Source organism: Vicia villosa, linkage group LG2 (assembly GCF_029867415.1).
Source record: "Vicia villosa cultivar HV-30 ecotype Madison, WI linkage group LG2, Vvil1.0, whole genome shotgun sequence".
Taxonomy (NCBI): Eukaryota; Viridiplantae; Streptophyta; class Magnoliopsida; order Fabales; family Fabaceae; genus Vicia; species Vicia villosa.
In genome coordinates this window covers 130,484,106-130,509,998 of record NC_081181.1, presented here as the reverse complement: position 1 = coordinate 130,509,998, position 25,893 = coordinate 130,484,106, and the positions used below count along the sequence as shown (strand labels likewise).

The window sequence follows — 25,893 nt, the reverse complement described above, 5'->3', positions numbered from 1 at the left end:
TAATGCTCTCTCTCTCTATTATTGTTTATTCTTCTTTATTTTTCTCAATTTGCAAATAACTTATAATTTAAGTTATCAAACATAAATTATTTTATCTTTAATTCACTTTGAGAGTCAGTATGTTAAGATAAAAAAAAAATTAGTTTTTAACTTTTACTTTTTAGCTTTTCTCATATGTTTAGTTTGATAAGTATTTTTTATTTTGTAACTTGTATCTTTTTTTACTTGCTTATGGCTTTTAAAATAATTTTCTTCTATTTTTATCTTTATTATTTAAGTTAAAATTCGTTTTTACCTTTTACAAGCTATTATAATTTAAAATAAAATAGATATGTTTTTAAATGAATGAATAGAAAAAAAAATCAAATTTTATAATTAAAAAAGCTATGAATCTCTTAATACAATTTTTCTCCATTTTTTCTTTGTGGTATCTATTCCACCTTTTTCTATTTTCTTTCTCCAACTATTCCAACTTCACTTTGTTACGTTTAATTTTAAGTAAAAATCTATGAATTTAATAGAAATACATCGACAGTGTAAATTAGTTTTACACTGTCAGTAAAATCATAACCATTAATTTTTTGTAGACGTTTGACTTTTTCTTTAATTATATATGAAGTATTTCTTTTTAAGAGTTGTGATGCACTAACTGTATAAAATATTTTACATTGACAGTGCACTACCTTTAACTCAAAATTAATTTAATAATAATAATATACAAATGATTATTTAACACTAAATTATTAATTAAAAACATTTTAAATGTTATTTTACATTTATTATCTATTAAAGATATTATTTTATCAAATACTTCAATTAATTTATCTTATATTTATAAATTATAAAATAACATCTATAAGTTTTTCAGGTGACTTATATTCTATAATCCACTTTTACTAAACAAAAACAATTTTATAAAATAATTTAGACAAAATCAATTTTCTTTATTGAAAAACCAAAAACACTCTAAGGCGTAAACTAAATTAATTGAAAGTATAATTTAAAAGTGAGTTTATTTGAATGAAATCAGATTTTTTTTTTCTTTTCAAAAGTGAGTTTATTTGAAAAGCATAAACTAAATTAAATTAGCAAAAGAGTACTGTTTTTCCAAAGTGTAAAGCCAATTTCGTTGCTACTTTCCGTTTTTTTGCTTTAAAGACAGAACAGAAGCTTATAAAAGCACCCTCTATAAGCCTCACACTTTCATTGAAACCACTTGCTTCATTCATTTTTATTACTTCTCAAAATGAAACATTCTAAAACCCTTTTCCACTTCTCTTTTCTTATATGCAATTACACATAACAAATACCTTTCTTTTTTTTCTTTTTTAGTCAGAAACAAAACAAAGTACAAAAACATAAATTAAGAACAGACAATTAAGGTTTAGCTCCATGTCTGACTCAAACATAGCTTTCTACTGTCTTTCTTCCATTCTTTCTCTTCTCCTCATCTTCATTATCTTCAAAAGAAAACCAACCAAACCCAAACTCAATCTTCCTCCCGGAAAAATGGGTTGGCCTTTTCTTGGTGAAACCATTGGTTACTTGAAACCTTATTCTGCTACCACAATAGGTGAATTCATGGAACAACACATAGCAAGGTAAACAAAAACAAAACAAAAAAAAACATTTTTTTTCAGAAACAAAAATGACCCTTTTAATGATTCTGAAATTCTAATCTAACTAGTTAATTGTGCACAGGTATGGTAAAATTTATAAGTCAAAATTGTTTGGTGAACCAGCAATAGTTTCAGCAGATGCAGGGTTGAATAGGTTCATATTACAGAATGAAGGAAAGTTATTTGAGTGTAGCTATCCTAGAAGCATTGGTGGAATACTTGGGAAATGGTCTATGTTGGTTTTGGTTGGTGACATGCATAGAGACATGCGTGTTATATCTCTCAATTTTTTGAGTCATGCTAGACTTAGAACACATCTTTTGAAGGAAGTTGAGAAACATACTCTTCTTGTTTTGAGTACTTGGAAGGAAAAATCCACATTTGCAGCTCAAGATGAAGCCAAAAAGGTAACAATAGTTTCTCTTTTGTTTCTTGTATTAAAGTGTAGCAGATTTGAACCTGCGTCTCTCTGTAATCAGATGTCTGTAATCAGATGTCTCTGTATTGCTATCAACTGAGTTTGTCTGGGTTGAATTGCAGTTCACATTTAATTTGATGGCAGAGCACATTATGAGTTTGCAACCTGGAAAAATAGAGACAGAGAAGTTAAAGAAAGAGTATGTTACTTTTATGAAAGGTGTTGTATCAGCACCATTGAATTTTCCAGGAACTGCATACTGGAAAGCATTAAAGGTAATAAATAATGATGATGTTTTTTTTTTTATATATAATTTAAACAATCTCATTTTTGTTACTATATTTAGTGCTTGTTTGAATGTTACCTTAATTTTTTTTACAGTCTAGGTGCAAAATATTGAAGTTCATAGAGGAAAAAATGGAAGAAAGGATTCAAAGAATGAAAGATGGAAATGAAAATTTGGAGGAACATGATCTTTTGAATTGGGTTTTGAAACACTCAAATCTTTCAACAGAGCAAATTCTTGACTTGATTCTGAGTTTGCTTTTTGCTGGTCATGAAACTTCTTCTGTTTCTATAGCTCTAGCTATTTACTTTCTTCCCGGTTGTCCTCGAGCTATACAACAATTAAGGGTAAGTCACTATCAGATACATTAATTATTCAATAAGTTTAAAAATAATATTCTCAAACAGCGAGAGTATTATTATTATTTTACAGCTAATAGTAATAATTATTTTTTGTTCTTTGTTGTAAAAAACAATAGGAAGAACACAGAGAAATTGCTAGAACCAAAAAGCAAGCAGGGGAAACAGAACTGACTTGGGAAGACTACAAAAAAATGGAATTTACTCATTGTGTAAGTCATATAAGATAAATAAACTAGAAGGGTATTCTTGTCCTTTTCAAAGTGCTTGCAACATAGCATCATTAGTGGATTAAACAAAGAAGAAAAATACATGATCTTTACCTAAAGTTTTGTATATTATATGCATGATAACATTATTAGTTGCTATGATTTTATTTTACAGGTTGTGAATGAAACACTTAGGCTAGGTAATGTTGTGAGGTTCCTTCATAGGAAAGCTCTTAAAGATGTTCGGTACAAAGGTACATTAGTACTATGAATAAATTCTTTTTTGAGTAGTAAGTTCAAAATTTCTTTAGTGAGAAAAAGGAATATGGAATATTTATAGTAAAGAGGAAATTGTGTTTTTTGTGTTTTAAAGGTTATGATATTCCTTGTGGGTGGAAAGTGCTTCCGGTTATTGCAGCCGTGCATTTGGATCCATTACTTTTTGACCAACCTCAACATTTTAATCCATGGAGATGGCAGGTTTGTTCTTTCTCCTTAATAACATTAGACCTAATTCACATCGTGTGCAATAGATATATGACGCAGAGATAATCCTCATCCTAATTCAGTTGTATGTTTGAGTCATCTCTAATCCTAGATGTGGAGAGTATGTTAAGAGTCGCATATCAAACAATTGAAAACAATCTTCACTCTACAAACTAGTTTTGTATGGTTACAGTTACACTAAATTAAGTTTAAAAAAATCGAATTTAGATGTTCTAAATTCAAATACGGTAAATTAGGTTAAAAAAATTAGAATCATCTGATATTGATCTAATAGTCTCTGATGTGTTGACTAAACATGTTTTATATGATTATTTTCGATCTTTTTTCTAAATTACAAATGTGGTAAATTAAGTTAAAAATATCATAATCATCTGACATTGATCCAGCGATTTTTGATGTGTCGACTAAGCATGTCTTATATGATTATTATCCATTTTTCTCTCTTTTTCTTTTTCAAAGCTAATGCTTAATTTAAAAAAGAAATGAATGTTATGTAATTATTAGGAAAAGGGGAAAAAGAATAACAATAAGTATAGGGGACCCCAAGCACTTAAATTTGTTATTGTAGTGGATACCCACTTGAAGGCAACATAACTTTGAAGGGTTAGGATTTTTGCCATAAATGTAACTTGGTATTGGGTCATTTAGCTTCATAAGTTATTATCTTCCCACTTTTAACAACACAACAAATTTTTACGTTTGGTGCTACAAAATCAGACCAAACATAACGTACACACGATGCACGGATTTGACAAATTAAACACAAAATCGAAAATAATGTTTCAGTTTCATCCTTAATTTTGACTTGGTCCTATAGTTATAGCACACTTTAATTCATCACCAATGCACATGCTTTAAAACCTCACCTAAAAAAATGCACATGCTTTAAAGTTCTATAAATCTATATTTTATAATCTATACTAGAGTCAAGTGATGGGTTAATATTATTATTATTATTATTAAGATGCTTAATTTAATTAATACACCCCCTTCAACCAATGTTCATTGCTAAAGTAATGATTAGTGTTTACAATAATTCTCTTCAATTATTATTAACATTTTCTTTTGAATAAAATAATGATATAGGGAATATTGATTTACAAGTTTCTTTTTTATGTAATACTAGTACAATTCAATTTTACCTTTGATTTTTTATGTAGTGATAGATACTGTGTTAGAAGTCAACTATCACAACAGAGAATCAAGTAGGTCTATACCATGCATGTGCTAAAGTTTTAATTTAGAATTTCTTATTTTAAGTTTAAATTTTTTCTTTATTTTATTATTGATTTAGTGGTCAACATTTTAATAAACATTTGTGAACAAAAGAAAATATGATGGTCAAATATAAAATTCAATATAAAAATTACTCTCAATCAAACAACTAATTTGTAATATATATATATATATATATATATATATATATATATATATATATATATATATATATATATATATATATATATATATATATCAAGTGATATAACTGTTTTCAAATATCATTGTAATTTATATAATAAAACTTATATGAATAAATAAGATAAAATAAATTAATTCAAATATTAATATCACAATAAATATTTTGATTACAAATTGAAATTGAATAAAAATTTTTTTGAAGTAAGAGAGAAAAGGATCCATACCCTACCCTAGTGGTTAGTAGCATTGGCATTTATTTGATAGATGATGAAGTGTCATGTCATGTCATGGTCAGCGATGGGTATGTTGTGAACAGTATAGTACTACTATACGGATATAAATAGGTCCCACTAAAGGGATACTATGCTCTACTACTATGTCATGATGATGATGATGAGCAAGTATGGCTGTTTTGTGAACGTGTGGGCAGGTCCACCTCTTTTATTCATGCCCATGTGGAACTGGCCCTATCACTTGCACGTGCATTTCTCCCTTTTCTCTTTTATTTTTCTTTCTTCATCCTCCTAACCCCAATGTACACGTGTCAACCCTAAAATACCAACAACAAATTAATATTGATGCGCAACAACATCAGGTCGGTGGTGAAGACTTGAGTCTTGAGAGTCAGGTTCAAATATGCGATGTGTGATGTGTTAGAGACTGTTTTCTTCTTAAAGTCTCACGTTCAAATTCTGTTATGAGTTAACAATTTTTATATTGGACCAGTCGATACGCGGCAAGTGGGAAAATTGATGATTTTGTAGATAACACAATTATGATTGTGAAAAGTACTGTAGTCCCCTCCAACATAAGAAATCATCAATCTTACTACATTATTTATTTATCTATCCATCCATACCATTGATCGAGTGTATGGCCACGCCTGCATGTGTCAGTCATCATTTCATGTTTTATTCTATATATTCATCAATCTTAATTTCCACGACCTCTTTTTAATAATGATGTTATACTATAAAACCATTTGATATTGATGTTTTTTTTTATGCAGAACAATGGAAATGGCTCAAACACAAGTAATAATAATAACAATTTCTTACCGTTTGGAGGAGGACCACGACTATGTGCAGGATCAGAATTAGCTAAGCTTGAAATGGCTGTTTTCATCCACTATCTCATCCTCAACTACCATTGGGAGTTAATTGATAATAATGATCAAGCTTTTGCCTACCCTTTTGTCGATTTTCCTAAAGGCCTAAAAATTCAAGTTCAACCCCATCAATTATAAGTTCAATTAGTTATTAGCTTACACACCACATGCTACCTATATATATAGCCTTTTGTATTGAATTTGGAGGGGTTGGATTTGAATTGAGTTATTTCTTTCGGTAGTTCACACACAATTGAAGTACAAGGGCATGTTAATAGGACTATTTTCAAATTTTTATGGTTTATTCTTCCTCTAGGCTCTATTAGGTTTTCAATGCTTGTTACCCTACCAACATTGTAGCATTGTACATTTTATATATTCCTTTCCATGAGGCTAGGACCACGAGTGAATACTTATTCATTTGTATTATTATCTCACTATTGGCATTTACTATTCTTATTATATATAAAAATCCAATTACCTTTTGTGTACAAACTATGTTGTTCCATGGTGGGTTTTTTTTTTTTTTTTTTTGTTTTTGATAAAAAAAAAACTTATTTCTTTAAGGTATATTGATTTAGTAGAGATTTATCTAGTTTACATATGAGAAAGTAAATCAAGATTCAATATTGAATTATGTTGAAGGTTTCAATATTTTGACATTTCAATGAGGTTATGACATTTCAAAGTTAATGACGGTCAAAAATAAGAGGTATTTAGTATTATAATAGTGTGTACATGAAAATGGAATATTTATTAGATTTTTATACCTTAAAATTTAAGTTTGAGTCTCTAAAACCTTATCTTTTTAGTATTATAATAGTGTGTACATGAAAATGGAATATTCATTAGATTTTTATATCTTAAAATTTAAGTTTGAGTCTTTAAAACTTTATCTTTGGGACAACTCTTTTCAATAAATGCCCTTAAATCTTGACAAACTTTGATTCAATGGTTAGAATTACTTTGCAGGACATTTGGTTCTTTTACTGTTTAAAATATTTCATTATTAAGCCTTCTTGAAATTGGGTCGATCTAGACAAGAATATCTTTGAAATTAAAAGATGATCAAGGAGTTTAATCAGAGTGGTTGTTGCGGTGGAGCTCCAATTTCGATATCTTGTGCGTAGCTAACTTGTAAGGGTAGCATTTCGACACTCAAGTTAGTTATGAGAAAGCTCATAGTAGAAGAGAATATTTGAGAAATGAGTTATGTACCTCATATTGGCGCCAGGAGATGGTATTTATAATGGATGGAAGAGTGAGTCTTATGAATCTTTTTTATTAGGCCTTAATCTGGTCCAAAACAGTTGCCCCCAAACTTACTACATTACGAAGTGTGGGAAGTCTTCAAATTGGTCCGGGTAAGGTTAGGCTTTTGTAACCCGTGTTGGACAATGGAAAGTCGAGAGACATCTTAAATAAATGCTTGTCTAGTCATTAGGATGTTTCGCTTGACCATCTAACATTTGGCTCTAGGTGATTAGTCTAAAGAATGGCGTGTGGGCTAGACTATTATAATGCACTTGAGTGCATTTATGGCCCCTAGAAGGCATTTGAATCGTTGGATCATTACGCTGATGTCACTGCGTGATTTTGTAACGTTTCCCCATCTTTATATAAACTTCCATATGGGTTTCTTTTGGAAATTGTTTGTTTCCCTTTTTCCATCTATGTTATTACTTTCGTGTTTTCTTTAACATTGCCTTGGGTGATCCTCATTTGTGTCCAGTAATTTCCCTTCATGCCAGAGTTTCGTTGTTGTTACTACTTTGTCTTTGATCCGTTTTGGAACTAGAAGTAAGAAATTTAGGCGGAGACGGCGTTGGATTATGGTCTCTGATACGGTGGAGATATGATGCCTGTAATATTAACACTTCAACGCCCAAGTCTATGTATGGAGAAGGAGAGTGAAATGAAATTGTGTGGATAAACTATTACCTTGATTTGGAACCTACTCTATATAGAGAGAGAAGAGAATAACGAACTTAGTTATTTGCTCACTGTCCTTTGCAGATGTGCGTTGGATGTGCTTTCTGGTGGAGATCTCATGGGATCATTAAAGTAGTTACCTTCGTTGCTTGAGAAGGATATGGTAAGACTGGAACTTTATCGCATTGCAGGCCGAATGATAATGGCCAACATTATTATTTCGAGGTCTCTCCGCTTGGATCTAGAAGAGTCTACTCTATCTAACCTATTTCTGCAGGTACTGTTTCTTCCTTCCCCCTATTTATTGTCTTATTATTTTGCATGGATGACCTAGGGGATAATCCTTTGAACATAAATGAAGATGTTGGTCAGGTTCCTGATGATGAGCCTATGAATTTCAATGGTCAAGTTCCTAATTTGATCGTTCTTAACGATAGGTCTAAGACTGGAGGAGGTTTTGTTGAGAGTGGAGATGTTCCTCCTAGCATGTCTATAGGAATTGAGGAATAAAACTCCCCTCCTTGATTTTATTTGGAGCTTGTCACATGTTTTCCCTCATTCATTTGTTATCACGAAGAAATGAAGGCGATCATTGTTTCTCAAAATGAAGCAACGGTTTGTCGCTTTTATGAGACTTTTGTTGTTGCCAGCGGTAATGTACCTATAGAGGAAGAAATTAAAGAACATATCATCTTTAAGAACAATAATCCCACCTCTAATCATCGTTATTTTTTGTGACAGTTGGGACGAAATGGTTAGACGGAGATGACTGACCTTAGTTCTGCCTCCAGATTTGGAACTCTATCCTTGGGTTGACCTCGAGATAGTAGGGACTGTCTTCGTGTATGTTCATTCAAAGAAGTTGTATGATGCTTGCATAAAGGTGGGTCCATCTTCTGATTAGGTTGCTTCTCATATTAGCGAGGGTAAACAAATCTGTAATCATCATGATGGGCGTGCCATTCCTTTTTATGAGTGTCTATTCACTCGGTTGAAGTTTATGCTACCCTTTAATACTTTTGAGGAGGACTTGCTAGAGCACTTGGAAATATCTCATTCTCAGTTTTGTCTGTCTGTCCGGGCCTTAGTAAAGGTGTTCCAGCATTGGTGTGAGTATTGACGAGCTGATCCATTTGTTTGACTCTTTTTAAATATATTCATGTGTCCCATTCCTCGTAAGACCCTGTTTGTGGTCAGGGGATCATTTTAATTTTTCATTCAAATAAGATGTCTGATGTGTACATGGATACTTGGAAAAACTTCAAGTTCGAGAGCTCACTTAATTTTTTTGTAAAACTGATCGTCATATTCCCGCCACTCTCTCTTTCTCTCTCTTCATCCTTTTCGGGAGAGAGTTAGGAAGTAATGGTCTTGGGATCATTTCAAACAAGAATCCCTTATATATTATTTTGGTGATGAAAATCTTTCCATGGAAGAAGAGTTGTTGAAGAAGGATATGGTGTCCTTTTGGTAGAGATTGGGCTATGAGGAAGGGAATACCCTCGAGGAAGTAGGTTCTATAACGCATCAGGGGTGGATTATTAATTCTCGGGCTATCTTGGATTCTTATAGTGTTAAGGAAAGGTGAAATTCTGGTATCAGATATGAGATGTCGAATGAGATGTCACGACACTATATCTGAATTATGAACAAGTATAACAACAACAATAATAATCTTGCAGAAAGTAAATAACACAGCGATATGTTTACCCAGTTCGGAACAACCCTTTCTACTATGGGGGGTACCAAGTCAGGATGAAATCAATATCCGATAGTATCAATTCGAAGTCAAACAGTCCCAGTTTACCCTTCTCACTTAATCACTATCCTTCCTATAATTTCTATCTAAGTCTCACCTAGGTATGAGGCCCTCCTCAAATCCCTTCCAGTCACAATCCCGTGAAAAAATAAAAATCAAATAAAAATAATCAAACTACTCCTCGATGCTTCAAAGCTTACGAGGATGCAAATACTCTCCTTGCTTAAAAGCTTTGGAGATCAAACAACATTCAACACCTAAAGGTTTGTGAATGTAAACAGTGGAACACACAGAAAAATAAGGATTCCTAAACCCTAAAATAAACAATATCAGTTCCACACCTAAATTAGGTTACAACCCTTCTATTTATAGATATGTAGTTTTATGGACTGGGCTTCAAATCGCAGCAGTGAGGCTGCCAAAATTCTACTACTTGTTCTCCAAGAAATTAGGACTTCAATCCAATCTTTCCTATAATGTATCCAATAATAGACAACATGGAAATCTTCTGATTGAATTCATCTTGGCAAAAAATATTAGTTGATTGATTTCTTTGAATATTCTGATCTGATTTAAATATTATGAAGCTAAGTCATCTAGCATCTCTTCCAACATGATCTTCCTCAGTATGTTTTAGCAAAATGCATGCCAACAATCAGAGAGCCTTCAATCTCCCCCTTAGGCACATTTTTGGCTAAAACTACCAAATAAAACCTATCAAGAGTAAAAGCAGCAGGGGAAAATAATATAGGAGAGCATGCTCCCCCTCAAAGACTGTTATCCATCAGAGCAACTGCAGCAGATTCTCCCCCTCAGTACAAGCACCTCTTGTATATACTTAATTCCTACTCCCCCTTTTTAGCCACAAAGTGACAAAGGTAGTAGATTCAAGCAAGGTATCTGTCTGTTTATCTATTTTTTATACTACTAAATAAAAAGTCCTGGGCATTTCACCCTTAAATAAAACAAAATAGCAAAGCCAAAAAAATTAAACTCATGACCAACCGTCATGCATCAGCAACCATAGTAGAAGCTCCATTGTCTCCAGCTCTTTTACTAGTGGCTCAAAAAGAGCTTGCTATTCTTCTGCATGGTTGATGCTCCTTTCATTCATTCAAGTCCTTAGAATACATGGCTGATTAAACTTCTTCAAAGTTCAGTGACTCCCTTCCATACAGGAGAGTTTCTTTGAAGTAAGCATGTGTTCAAGGCAAAGCGCACAATAGTAACAATGCTTGATCTTCATCATCGATCTTCACATCAATATTTTCAAGATCAAGAATCAGCTTGTTGAACATATCTAACTGCTCCGCTAACACTTTGTCTTCAATCATCTTGAATGAATACAAAGTTTGCTTCAGGTAGAGCTGATTTACCAGTGATTTGGTCACGTACAAACTTTCAAGTTTTACCCATAACCATGATGTTGTCGTCTCCTTTGATACTTGTCTGAGAACCTTGTCCCCAAGGCTCAACAAAATTGCATTGTGTGCTTTCTCGATCATAGTCGTCTTCTCTGCTACCGTTAATGTTGTATTCATGGCTGCCTCTCCCTTCAATGCTTCCAAGCAACCCTGTTGAACCAGTAGGGCTTTCATCTTCAAGCGCCACAGATCGAAATCATTCACTTCGGTGAACTTTTCAATCTCATACTTTGTTGAAGGCATCTTCTCCATGCTCACCGCACCAATTTGTTGTGAATTCAATGCCAATAACGAAGCATAAAACAAAGAAAGAATAAAGAACAAGGAAGAAGAAGAACACAAGAATTGGTTATAATTGATATTCTTTTACTTTCTCTTAGAAAACAAGATTATAAGTTTACAATAATAATAAATAACCTCTCTCACCCTAAATTAGGATTTGCAGTATGCAATGATGAGAGACTTGTATGCTATTTATATTAAAACCTAACATACTAACTAATGGACTTTTTCCACAATGGCCATTACACAAGATAACTTAATAAACAAGTTAACTTAACAAATTAGGGTTTAAACACTAAAACCTAATTTAACATGCTAACAACCCTAGCATCTTCGACACATGTGTGCTAGATCCATCTTCGACTACAGCGTGCACATTTCGACACCAGCATGTGAACAACCTTCGACTTCTTGCTTAACCCTGTCGAATTGTCGAACCAAGATGCTACCATTCGACCATACAAGAGTTTGATCCAATATCTCACACACACACACACACACACACACACACGTCTTGATCAAATGATCAAGATGTCAAAATTAATAATATTATCGCATATATTTATAATAAAATTTTGAAGGAAAATTTGCGATATAAACACAGCGGAAAACAAAAATTTTCCTTTAGAGATCCTTACGAATTAAAATAATCAGTGATAGAATAATTACCTCTTATGGTGATTAATTGGAGGATTGATCACGAGCGTTGATGAAGAACAACACCTCTACTCAGTCCACCCGAACAAACAACCTTCAGTCTCGGTGCTAGCTGCTACTGTAGCAACCTGCCCTAAAATTTAAAGATTTAGAGTCGCCACATATTCTACCAGGGCGAATAGGAAACCCTACGCAGTTAAGAGATTCGGGTAAGATTATTATAATCGGGTCAAGGGAAGGTGTTAGGCACCCTTAACCCTTTCCTAAGGTATAAGGTTTTGAGTTAAGGTAAAGGTTTATGACTAAAATTGTTAAGATTCAATAGCTAAAGAAATGAAAAGGGTGAACGGTAAAATTTGAACCTGATTAGAATTTTGGGGAAGGGGACTCGCCTTGTTACCAAGTGCCTACGTATCTCCTTATGGAGAATCAGAGTCAACGTAGTTCGGGCACGGGGTTGTACGCCTTTGAATTTGATATGATATGGTTTGAAGGCTTTTTGAATGGCCTATCGTAGTTTCGAATTTGTGATTTGAAAGGCATTTTGAGTTGCCTGATTGAAGTGATGAAAATTCGTAGTTTGAATGAGTGTTTTAAATGTTTTAGATTTGGGCGTACAACCCTGGTTTGATATGTTACCGTTAAGTGCGATGATCAATAGATTTGATCATTATAGTTAACGGATTAAGTAGTGTATTGCTGGTTACTCTGACCGATAGATTCGATCGTCACGAGCAGCAAATAGAATGTATTTTAAATTTTGTAATTGAATTATGGGTTTTATCATTGCCTCTCATAACCAATAGATTTGGTTATTACATGACAACAAATTCAATTATTTACGTTTTATTATTTTATCTCTCGTCATTGCGACTAATGGATTTAGTCAGATCGAGGAGAGAATTATCCAAGAATTATTTAAATTAGTATTAAGTTAATAAATTAATTAAATGAAAGTTATTTCTCGCCAATGCGACTAATAGATATAGTCGGATCGAGGAAAAAATTGATTGAGGATTAATGATTTTTGCCAAATGGGCAGTGGGATTGGACAAACCCTAATACGTCGTAAACCTTCCTAAGGTTTTTTTTTATTTTTATAATTAAAAATAATTAAATCAATTAAGTCAAATAATCGACATAATCGAATAATCAGGATGATCATAAATAATTCTAAACCCTAATCATTAACCTAACCCTTATTTTATCCTAACCCTAATTTATTGATTAAACTAAACAATATTAACATATAATTTAAACTAAATAATAATGGATAAATAAATAAAAATATAAGGATAAAACCTGGATGTATTCCTGTGTGGCAGCCCTTGAGTGTCCATGGTGGACTTGCAATCCTGATGTGCGTTAGATCTGAATCATAGGAGATCCTGGGGCTGATAATTGAGGGTGCGCCATATTCCTTCCTTGGCTGGAGAGCGTATGATCAGTGGTATACAACTGTTGAAAAATAATGTCTTAGGGGGGACTCGAACCCCTGTCCTTATAGACAATGGCGCTCACTCTTACCATGGGTGCTGCTTGCTTTTGTTGTTAACGAAATACCCTAGTTACTTAATATATAAAAAAACAAAGTGTAAGTTAGAAATTCAAACCAGAACACGTGCCCTCCCCTGATTCGTTTCCTTCGTTTTTCCACTTGAGACAACAGCGGGCCCCACGACATATGCCTGAACCAATAGAGATTGGAAAGAGAACTGGGAAGAGTTGATTGACCAATCGAAGGTGAGGAAGCTGCCACGCAGGCCCTTTGACTCCCCCTGCAAATTTCAAACCACCGCCACAGGCGGTTACTTCCATCTTCTCCGGCGAGTTGGCCACCGGGTCCTGCAAAAGTTGAGCAAACTTGCGCAACAAAAACCCTGTTCTACTAATTCGAGCCCTACGAGTCCACTGGTGATGTTAGTTTCACATAAAAACGCCTGCAAATGCCTATTCGAAGAAGACGAATTCTCTTGCCCTAACAATGGCAAGAGATGAGTCCGGTCCAGAAACTCCCATGTAATACGTCAAGATGAACCCAAATATATCCCTGAACCTAACTACACGCAATAAACCAGTTAATAACGCTTGATTTGAGGAATTTAAAGTTTTGAATCTACATACCTTGAGGAGGACGAATATGGGAGTTTGGGGCGTCTTTGGGCTCGATTTATTTTATTATTTTGTGATTTTATTCAATTTATTTTGTATTTAAATGAATTCAAATAAATGGCTTTGGTTGGGAAATTTTTTATGCTCCGTGTGAAAGTTATGACCAGTCAAAGTTGCGTTGACTTTCTCCTATAAAAAACCCTAATTTGAACCTTTGCATTTGTTCATTTCTGAGTTTTTATTAATGGATCATGATCAACCTTTGATCAAATGATGGATATAACCTCACATACTTGATGTTGACCAAAAATCTTGAAGTTTGACTGTATTTTGACTATAGTCGACTTTCAGGTCAGCATAGTCGATTATTGATCATTTGAGCCATTGAGTGAGCAATCCTTGGAATTGAAGCTTGACTTTTGACATGGATATTATTTGATACTTATGTGACACCTTGAGATCCATTTGAGGCCTCAGAGATTCAAAATCCTTTGATAAACTGCAAACCCTAATTTTGAGAGGCCCTCGATTAGGAGACTGTTGCTCGAGAAGAACCCATGAGCCTTGCGCCCTTGAAGGTGAAATGATGTGGGCAAATTTTGGGATATGACAGCTACCCCGGTTCAATCTTCTTAAACCTGAAGAGTCGGATAGGCACGTCTGCCTATCGTGAACTAAAGGTAGAAGATGATTGAACACTGAAATGCCCTGAAATTTGCGTTAGTCGGGGAAAAATTCCGTGGGAGATGGGCTTAAAGATGCCACCTAAGGTAAATACCATTTTTCAGGATGTGAAGCAAATGCTGTTTTTTGGGGAAGAAACCACTGTGTTTTGATTGTAACACGGCCAGAAAAGGCAACCTTGATTTTATGCAATATTATGATGCATGTAATGTATGATGCAGTGAGCTTTCTCAAAATAAATGAGAGCAATGTATGTATATGCGTTATGTATGAATGAGGTATGTTATTCGAATGATGCATGATTGTTAGTTATGTTAGTTGAAACATGTTAGTAACTTTGAAAAGGAAAACTAAAACCTTTGTTTGTTATTGATGATGTTTTGGAGAAGATCACTGCCGAGGGACTAACGTGATAAACCCAATTGATAAACCCTTTGTAAAACCCCTTTATATTTTCGAAGAAGATCACTGCCGAGGGACTAACGTGATGCATCAACCTGACTGAAGAACCCTTTGAAAAACCCTGTGTAAAACCCTTTGTGAAACCCTTTGTAGTCTTGAAGAGGATCACTGCCGAGGGACTAACGTGATAAACCCCATTGAAGAACCCTATGTAAAACCCTTTGATCACTTCCGAGGGACTAACGTGATGGGTAAACGTAACTATCAATAGCGACGACTCGCAGTTTGTTATGTAGAAGATAGTTAACTTGCTATAGCGCTAGCAAGCTTTCGTAGTTTTTGCTATAGTCCTAGCAAGCTCACCCGCACCAATAGGATCACTTGTCAGAGTTCTGACAAGTTCACCTGCACCAATAGGATTATTTGTCCTGGTTCGGACAATTTCACCTGCACCAAATAGGATTATTTGCCCTGATTCGGACAATTTCACCTGCACCATTAGAATCACTTGTCCTGGTTCGGACGAGTTCATCTGCACCATTTGGATCATTTGCCCTGATTCGGACAAATTTCACCTGCACCATTAGGATTACTTGTCATAGTTCTGACAAGCTCACCTGCACCATTAGGATCACTTGCCCTGGTTCGGACAAGTTCACCTGCCCCATTAGGATCACTTGTCATAGTTATGACAAGCTCACCTGCACCATTTGGATCATTCGCCCTGATTCGGACAAATTTCACCTACACCATTAGGATTATTTGCCCTGATTCGGACAAATTTCACCTGCACCATTAGGATCACTTGCCCTGGTTCGGGCGAGTTCACCTATACCATAGGATCACTCGTCATAGTTCTGACAAGCTCACCTGCACCATTTGGATCATTTGCCCTGATTCAGGCAAATTTCACCTGCACCATTAGGATTATTTGCCTCGATTCGGACAAATTTCACCTGCACCTTTAGGAGTCACTTGTCCTAGTTCGGACAAGTTTACCTGCACCAATATGAATTATTTGCTATAGTTCTAGCAAACTTACCTGCACCAAAGGAATTACCTGCCATGGTTCTGACAAGCGTACCTGCATAAGAGGAATCATTTGCTATAGTTCTAGCAAACTTACCTGCATGAAAAAAAAAGATTCACTTGCTATAGTGCTAGCAAGTTTATTCGCATAAAGTCCTTGACGATATCATGTAGATGTATGAAGATGATGTTCGCGACTCGAGGGTCGGAAAGAAAATGATATGTTTAGAAACTCAACAACTCGAAGGTCGGGCATTCACGACTCGAGGGTCGGAAAACAAATCAATCACAACACGAGGGTTGGAAACTCACGACACGTGGGTCAATCACAACACGAGAGTTGGAAACTCACGACACGAGGGTCGGAAAACACACCTATCACAACACGAGGGTTGGAAACTCACGACTCGAGGGTCGGAAAACACACCTATCACAACACGAGGGTTGGAAAATGGGATTTTGTAGTATGTGAATGCACTAGATGATATGCATATGCTGATGCGTATGTATGTATGTATGCTGATGCTGATGTCGATCCCAAGATTTGATCTCCTTATTGAATTTGTTTAAACCATATTTGCACCTACACCACGACTATGCATTATGATGGCTTGGTAATGTATATGGATAATGCTTATGCTTATGTATATGTTGATTGATGTAACGAGTGGAACAAAGTAATGTCTTCTATAAGACTACCTGAAAAGGTTTCTGGAATGGATATGGAAATTTGTCTTAAATAAGACTACCTGAAAAGGTTCTTAGAAAGGATAGAAATTCGTCTTAAAGAAGATCACCTGGAAAGGCTAAAAGATGTCTTAAAAAAGACTACCTAGAAAAGGTTTTTGGAAAGGATAGAAATTTGTCTTAAAGAAGACTACCTAAACAGGTTCTTGGAAATAGCGATGATTGTCTTAGAGAAGACTACCTAGAAAGGTTCTTAGAAAAAGAATGCCTTAAAAAAGACTACCTGAAGAGGTTCCTGGAAAGGATGACAATTCGTCTTAAAGAAGACTACCTGAAAAGGTTCCTAGAGAGGATCGTAACATTTGTCCTAAAGAAGACTACCTAAAAAGGTGTGGTGTCGTGCATCAACCAATGTATGTAATGCATGATTTATATATATTCGCATGATGCTCCAATGATAGGTTGTTGATAACCAAAGCGTATATAGCTCGCTAGAATTGTAGGTTTGTTTTATAAGGTGGGGTGTGATGCTAACGCGACTTCCCAATCCCTGTTTTTTTTTTAATTTTGAAGATCGTAGTTAGGAGAAAGATTTGTTCGATGTTGTAAAGTGTGAGAATGCCTTTTCCTTTTGTTGTGCGTCTTGCCCGGTTTGACCTTTTTTGAAATACTCCACGCCTTTAACCTTTTGAGGTTCTCCACGCCTTGAACCTTTGCAATTCGCACCTTTATCCTTTTCGAGATTCTCCACACTTTTAACCTTTTGAGGTTCTCCACGCCTTTGACCTTTTGAATTGTTCACCTTATGGATTTGATATCCACTGCCCCAATATTTTCATGGAAAAAAGGTGCCTTTGATCTCCAAGCCATGAAGGAAGTGCCCCGAGAAATAACCTTGTCATATGTTTCGACGTTTAGATAGAAGGGTATACCCTTGATTTCCAGGATACTGAGGGTTATCCATAGTGTTCTATCCTTTTGAATTTGAGTTCTTCCCATGTTTGACATGCCCCTGTTTATTGCTTCGAGATGTGACCCAAGTCGATTGAACCTTAGGAAGAATGCCCCTAGTGAATAAGATGTTTGATCGCATGCTCCTGTGATCCTTGAAATTTTGCCCCTGTTTAGGAGAACCCTCTAGATGTGGTTCCCCCATGCAAAGGTCTTTATTAGAAATGATCGCCCTTGATTAACCAATTTCGAGATCTCCCTGAGCGCTAAGTGTATGTCCGTAGATGATGTTGTACCCTTTTGAGAAGTAACTCCAATGTAATGTGTATGCAAGTTTTGGGATCAAAGTCCGTTATGAATTAGGACTGGATGATCAGAAATGAATGTTTGAAGAAACGTAGTGGTTAGAAATAGTTTTAACAAACCTAGGAGTCAGTAACAACAGAATCCTGCTTAATATGCTTTCGTAGTTAACCTTGCCACAATTAGAACTTTTGAATGTTGTAATTTGGCTTGGTTCACGGTTTTAAGAAACAATGGATATAAGGCTCAAAATTTATTTAACCCACCCATTTCTCCTTGATGTTCTCCAAATCCTAAAGATTCACCTAATCCAATGGATGTGCTTTGTTTGCAAGAGAATCGCTTCAGTTTTGATGTTGAGCAGAAGCCTTAGTAGAGGTCCAAGCACCGATGAAAAATGTTGTAGAGATCCAAGCATTGATGGGAAGCTTCGATGATTTAGCAGTCACAAGTTTATCCTTTGTATTTCGCCTTTGTTTTGTTTTTATCCCTTATTTTTTCATGAACCAATTCCTTTGAATTTGATCCATCGGGATGCCCTAATTTTTGCCTAAGTCATTTTATTTTCCATTTTGACTTAGCGGGCGCTTTTCTCCTTTTTTGTTTTGAATACCCCTTTGGAAATATTGATCCTTGGATTTTGAATGTTGTGACTGCCATGTTGACTTTGATTTGTAAGCTTCGACTTTGATACGTCCTCGATCTTAAATGATGTGTTGAGGAAGAAGATTGTTGTGAATGTTATCTCCATTGCTCCCTCATTCTTGAATGAACGCGAGGAAGAAGATATGCTTGAACCTTTGCTTTGCTTGATCCTTATGCTTGAACCTTTGCTTGAATCCTTGCTTGGATTGACTGATTCTCTTGACAACCAAAATACACCATTGAATTAATAGAAATCTACCCTGCCCCTGGTTGAAATCAAGGTTTATCTGAAAAGTGGAAACAAGCTCCAACTCCTGGCTCGAGGGGGTGACGAGGGGTTAACATCCTTATATCTCCACTGTTTAGGAATTGAAACAATGCCTGTACATCATCGGTTCGGTCTTACCTTGAAAGCATACGTTTAGCGAGATTCAGTTGTTTGTATTCTTCATTCTCCCTTAAGCTTGTTAATAATCCTGAAACCTGGAAATTCGTAGTAGTGAGCGAATGAATTGACTCCAAAACCTGCATGGTCATCCCATTAGAATTGCTAATCCGAAGGTACAACTTTTATCTTGAGTAACACTTAGCGATCGTCGGGGTTGAAGCTCTGAGCATGGCAAAACTATTAATCCTAGGGACAATCTCCCTTGTTTCACTCCTTAGTTCATGAACTTGTAGAAGTGAAGGGTAACCTCGAATTCTCCTTGGGTACGTCAAACCTATCGGGAACAAATTGTTAGCGGTGGGTTTTCGTCGTATCGGAACTTCATGAGTTCCCTTTGACTGAACCTCTTTTGCTTTTTCTAAGGATAGTATCACACCGTTCGCAACCTTCAAAATTTTGTAAATTGATGAAGAAAATCTATGCCCCTTTTGCCCTTTGGTGGGGGAGTTGACATATGTCGCCTTCCCTCCATCGTAGTTATGCATCTTTATTCAGGATATTGCCCCAGTTGGACTAATCCTTGCCCCCAGGTTATCGTAGAACGTCCTTGTAATGTTTGCTATATTCTAAGATGAACCCCTTTATGACTAGATACCCCTTGAGTGTATCTATGAGGGAACTTCTTTGTTGAACTAATCCTTGCTCGATGATAACCTTTGTTGTATTTATGATCCTGTTATGACAAGGCCTGGATATGTGGCTGGCATGGTGAAAGGCATCTTCTTTTTCCTTTGAGAGACCAGGCTCATTCCCAATAATTTATCCTCCTTTCTCCATAGTTTAGGATCCTTTTGATTATTTTTGCGGGTCTCGGGAAATCGGCTAGCACAGAACGTGTGGATGCGGGCGAAGATGCGAATGTAAATGTATGAATGCATGAAAATGCAAATGCATGCGTATGCGAGGGACTCCCCCTTTTTATGTATTATAACTCCTTGTATGCAATGCAGACGTGTGACGTATAATCCTAGGGATAGCCTATGCGGATTTAGGGACGACATTAGACCCTAGTGACATCCTTGCAAGCTAGATGTTATGACACGCCAATGGAAATCCCTTAGGTTAGGGAGTATGCAGAAGGTGGCGGCTGGTGACCGTTCAAGTCAGTCACCAAATCTCATGGCCATCGAGAGGCCGTTCGACGTGTACCAATGAAGTTGTCCCTCGTGGGAAGGTTCTCTATGCGGAACAGAACCTATCTAAGGACGATATCGGATGAAGAGAAATCCCTACAGGCTAGGGATGAAAGACGTATAGATGGAAATCCAAAACCCTACAAGCTAGGGGGTGTGCGGGAGCAGGCACATAGTGACCGTTCAGGACAGTCACTGGATCTCATGGCCATCGAGAGGCTAATCGACGTGCGTTAATGAGGATGTCCTTCAGGGGAAGGACGAAGTCGTGGTAAAAACACATGGACATAAAATAAAATCCCTACAGACTAGGGAGTTAGTAGGAGCAAGCACTGGGTGACCGTTCAAGACAGTCACTAGATCTCATGGCCATCGAGAGGCCAATCGACGTGCATTAATAAAGATGTCCTTCGTGGGAAGGATGAGATTTTAGAAATAGAATCCCTACAAGCTAGGGAATGCGTAGATGTAAGCACAGGGTGACCGTTCAAGACAGTCACTGGATCTCATGGCTATAAGGAAGCCAATCGACGTGCATAAACTGAAATGTCCTTCGTGGGAAGGACGTCACCTTGTAAATAGAATCCCCACAGGCTAGGGAACGCGTAGAAAAACCTGAAAAATTGAAATGCATATATTCGTAGTATATAATAAGCACATAAGCCCTAGGTTCATAAGTTCGACGTAACGGCTTAGGGTGCCTACCCTTCCCATTGGTATGTTCTAGAAGGTCTCATGGGGTCGTTCATAGCCGCCGAGACTTTTTGTCTCTTTGGATTTTAGAACAACTCATTTATCCATGAGATTCGAGTTTTAGGGGTAGGTTCTCAGAGAGATCAGCTAAATACCAAGTCCTGCCCTCAACAAAGTCAAGCTTCGTATCAGACATTTCCGGAATTATAATAAGACTCGTAGGCGATGTAATTCCCCTCTGGTCTTAAATATAATTCCCACGCTTAGGTTTTAACGCAATTTATATATAACCCAGAAGTATACAGTAAAACAAGTAATCAATTAAATAAACATTTATTTAAATTACTATAAAATTTACTGTAAATAAAAACCGTAAATGAATAAATAAATTAAATTAAATTAAACTAAATTATTTAAAAGAACCTGATCCCAAAATCCTGTTGTTTGTAACTCCAAAAATGCAGTATAAATATTAAAGTAAGCAAATATTCATTTAAATTGTTGTAAATAATTACTGTAAATGGAAATTGTAAATAAATAAAAAATATTTAAATAAAATGAAAAAAAACCCTAAAATGGCGAATTAGCCAAACCCTAAAAAACGTTTGCCAAAAACCTAAATAGTTTATCAAAAACCTAAACCCTGCCAAAACCTATAGGAGCATAATAGTTCACCATTATAGTGTGTCCCCAGCAGAGTCGCCAGCTGTAGCAACCTGCCCTAAAATTTAAAGATTTAGAGTCGCCACCTATTCTACTAGGGCGAATAGGAAACCCTACGCAGTTAAGAGATTCGGGTAAGATTATTATAATCGGGTCAAGGGAGGGTGTTAGGCAACCTTAACCCTTTCCTAAGGTTTAAGGTTTTGAGTTAAGGTAAAGGTTTATGACTAAAATTGTTAAGATTCAATAGCTAAAGAAATGAAAAGGGTGAACGGTAAAATTCGAACCTGATTAGAATTTTGGGGAAGGGGACTCGCCTTGTTACCAAGTGCCTACGTATCTCCTTTTGGAGAATCAGAGTCAACGTAGTTCGGGCACAGGGTTGTACGCCTTTGAATTTGATATGATATGGTTTGAAGGCTTTTTGAATGGCCTATCATAGTTTCGAATTTGTGATTTGAAAGGCATTTTGAGTTGCCTGATCGAAGTGATGAAAATCCGTAGTTTGAATGAGTGTTTTAAATGTTTTAGATTTGGGCGTACAACCCTGGTTTGATATGTTACCGTTAGGTGCGATGATCAATAGATTTGATCATTATAGTTAACGGATTAAGTAGTGTATTGCTGGTTACTCTGACCGATAGACTCGATCGTCACAAGCAGCAAATAGAATGTATTTCAAATTTTGTAATCGAATTATGGGTTTTATCATTGCCTCTCATAACCAATAGATTTGGTTATTACATGACAACGAATTCAATTATTTACGTTTTATTATTTTATCTCTCGTCATTGCGACTAATGGATTTAGTTGGATCGAGGAGAGAATTAGCCAAGAATTAGTTAAATTAGTATTAAGTTAATAAATTAATTAAATGAAAGTTATTTCTCGCCAATGCGACTAATAGATATAGTCGGATCGAGGAAAATATTGATTGGGGATTAATGCTTTTTGCCAAATGGGCAGTGGGATTGGACAAACCCTAATACGTCGTAAACCTTCCTAGGGTTTTTTTTATTTTTATAATTAAAAATAATTAAATCAATTAAGTCGAATAATCGACATAATCGAATAATCGGGATGATTATAAAAAATTCTAAACCCTAATCATTAACCTAGCCCTTATTTTATCCTAACCCTAATTTATTGATTAAACTAAACAATATTAACATATAATTTAAACTAAATAATAATGGATAAATTAATAAAAATATAAGGATAAAACCTGGATGTGTTCCTGTATGGCAGCCCTTGAGTGTCCATGGTGGACTTGCAATCCTGATGTGCGTTAGATCTGAATCATAGGAGATCCTGGGGCTGATAATTTAGGGTGCGCCATATTCCTTCCTTGGCTGGAGAGCGTATGATCAATGGTAAACAATTGTTGAAAAAGAATGTCTTAGGGGGGACTCGAACCCCTGTCCTTATAGACAATGGCGCTCACTTTTACCATGTGTGCTGCTTGCTTTTGTTGTTAACGAAATACCCTAGTTACTTAATATATAAAAAAACAAAGTGTAAGTTAGAAATTCAAACCAGAACATGTGCCCTCCCCTGATTCGTTTCCTTCGTTTTTCCACTTGAGTCAACAGTGGGCCCCATGACATATGCCTGAACCAATAGAGATTGGAAAGAGAACTGGGAAGAGTTGATTGGCCAATCGAAGGTGAGGAAGCTGCCACGCAGGCCCTTTGACTCCCCCTGCAAATTTCAAACCACCGCCACAGGCGGTTACTTCCATCTTCTCCGGCGAGTTGGCCACCGGATCCTGCAAAAGTCGAGCAAACTTGCGCAACAAAAACCCTATTCTACTAATTCGATCCCTACGAGTCCACTGGTGATGTTAGTTTCACATAAAAACGCCTACAAATGCCTATTCGAAGAAGACGAATTCTCTTGCCCTAACAATGGCAAGAGATGAGCCCGGTCCAGAAATTCCCATGTAATACGTCAAGATAAACCCAAATATATCCCTGAACCTAACTACACGCAATAAACCAGTTAATAACGATTGATTTGAGGAATTTAAAGTTTTGAATCTACATACCTTGAGGAGGACGAATATGGGAGTTTGGGGCGTCTTTGGGCTCGAGCCTTAGCTTGAATTGGCTTCTGAGATCTTCAGGAAGACGACTGAATCCTCCAGATTGATTGAAACCGATTGGATATTCAACCACGAATTTACACTCCTTTCTTGAAAATTTGCACTCTTAGAACCCTTGCCTCTTTTCTCTTTTTTCGTCCCCCTTGGTTCTGAATTCCTTTTAGAATATATATGAGTTTATTAGGGTTGTAAACCTTGTTTGAGAACCAAGTTATTTGGTGAAAAGATTTTTTCTAAAAAAGGATTTCATACAATCTTTCCAAATTTAAAATATTTCTTCTCTTTTTCTCTTTCACGAATCTTGGGCTCACACATATATTATTTGGGCCTTTGGATGATTAGAAGATAGGTTCTATAAATTTATTTCATTATTTTGTGATTTTATTCAATTTATTTTGTATTTAAATAAATTCAAATAAATTGCACAAAAATGTGAGAACAAATTTATGGGCTCTTATTGAACTCATGATCATGTATGGAAACTCAAATTTAGGCCCATTGGTCAAAATAAGTTATTTTGCTCACGTTGACTTTTGTATTTTCTCAAAATCGCCCAACTTGTACACCTTGTATCTCTCTCAATTTTAATACTATGGAGGTGTTCTTGATCAATTTAGAAATCTTAGAGTGTCCTCTAAATGGTTCTTTTGGTTTCATCTCAGTTGAAGCTTCCATGCTCAAGTTATGAGCTTTGACCCCAAAAGGTGTTTTTGTTGACTTTTAAAAGGACCTATAATCTATTGGATCATATCTCTTGAATAAAGCATTTCTGGCCTTGGCTTGTGAGATACAAAGTTTTAGAGAATCAAATTTCCTTTTAAATAGGCTTTGGTTGGGAAATTTTTTATGCTCCGTGTGAAAGTTATGACCAGTCAAAGTTGCGTTGACTTTCTCCTATAAAAAACCCTAATTTGAACCTTTGCATTTGTTCATTTCTGAGTTTTTATTAATGGATCATGATTAACCTTTGATCAAATGATGGATATAACCTCACATACTTGATGTTGACCAAAAATCTTGAAGTTTGACTGTATTTTGACTATAGTCGACTTTCAGGTCAGCATAGTCGATTATTGATCATCTGAGCCATTGAGTGAGCAATCCTTGGAATTGAAGCTTGACTTTTGACATGGATATTCTTTGATACATATGTGACACCTTGAGATCCATTTGAGGCCTCAGAGATTCAAAATCCTTTGATAAACTGCAAACCCTAATTTTGAGAGGCCCTCGATTAGGAGACTGTTGCTCGAGAAGAACCCTTGAGCCTTGCGCCCTTGAAGGTGAAATGACGTGGGCAAATTTTGGGGTATGACAGCTACGAATGAAGGCTTTGAGTGAGAGATAATGAGAGGGAAAATACGGCAAGGGTTTCACAAACCTAATTTTCATCAAATAACAAAGATTATGCACAAGAGTTGTATTTATAGAATCACTTGTGTGGGCTGCAAGCTAAAAAGCTCAACTTAAGTGTACCACATAATAATAATAATAATAATAATAATAATAATAATTATATTATTATTATTATTATTATTATTATTATAACTATTATTATAATAAATATATTTTATTATTATTATATTTTATTACTATTATAAAATAATAATAATAATAATAATAATAATAATAATAATAACTATTATTATATGATGTTCCATATTTCACTTAAGTGCACCGTACCTTATGGTGTTCTATAATTCTCTTAAGTACACCGTACTTTATGGTATTTTTTATTTATTCTATCACTCATCAATTTGTCCTCATGTGTGTGATCCTGTAGGTTCTCGCGACGTTGGAAATTATATAAAATCACGCTTTTAACATAATAAACCGCGAGCGATATCTAGCAACGCATCACTACTACCCAAGTCACAAAAATGTAATGTGATCAGAAAAAACTTTTTTCATGATAATGTTTGTGTGTATATTTTACCCTTTTGCCCTCATGTCTATATTGAATACAAGGCATAGGTCGTGTCACCCTTGTCCAGTTCAATATTGGGCCCTTAGACATTTACCCGATTATGTAGGATGGACAAATTCCATCTAGGTCACT

At 35.6% G+C, this 25,893-nt stretch overlaps 1 protein-coding gene across 1 annotated transcript; it reads left to right on the top strand.

The window, feature by feature from the left end:
• Positions 1-1,193: 1,193 nt before the first annotated feature.
• Positions 1,194-6,351, top strand: LOC131652102 (cholesterol 22-monohydroxylase CYP90B51). Its single transcript, XM_058921876.1, has 8 exons — positions 1,194-1,601; positions 1,702-2,026; positions 2,160-2,312; positions 2,419-2,670; positions 2,802-2,894; positions 3,067-3,145; positions 3,265-3,371; positions 5,827-6,351. The coding sequence occupies exons 1-8, from the start codon at positions 1,393-1,395 to the stop codon at positions 6,061-6,063; spliced, it is 1,455 nt and encodes a 484-aa protein (XP_058777859.1). The 5' UTR covers positions 1,194-1,392; the 3' UTR covers positions 6,064-6,351.
• Positions 6,352-25,893: the final 19,542 nt, after the last annotated feature.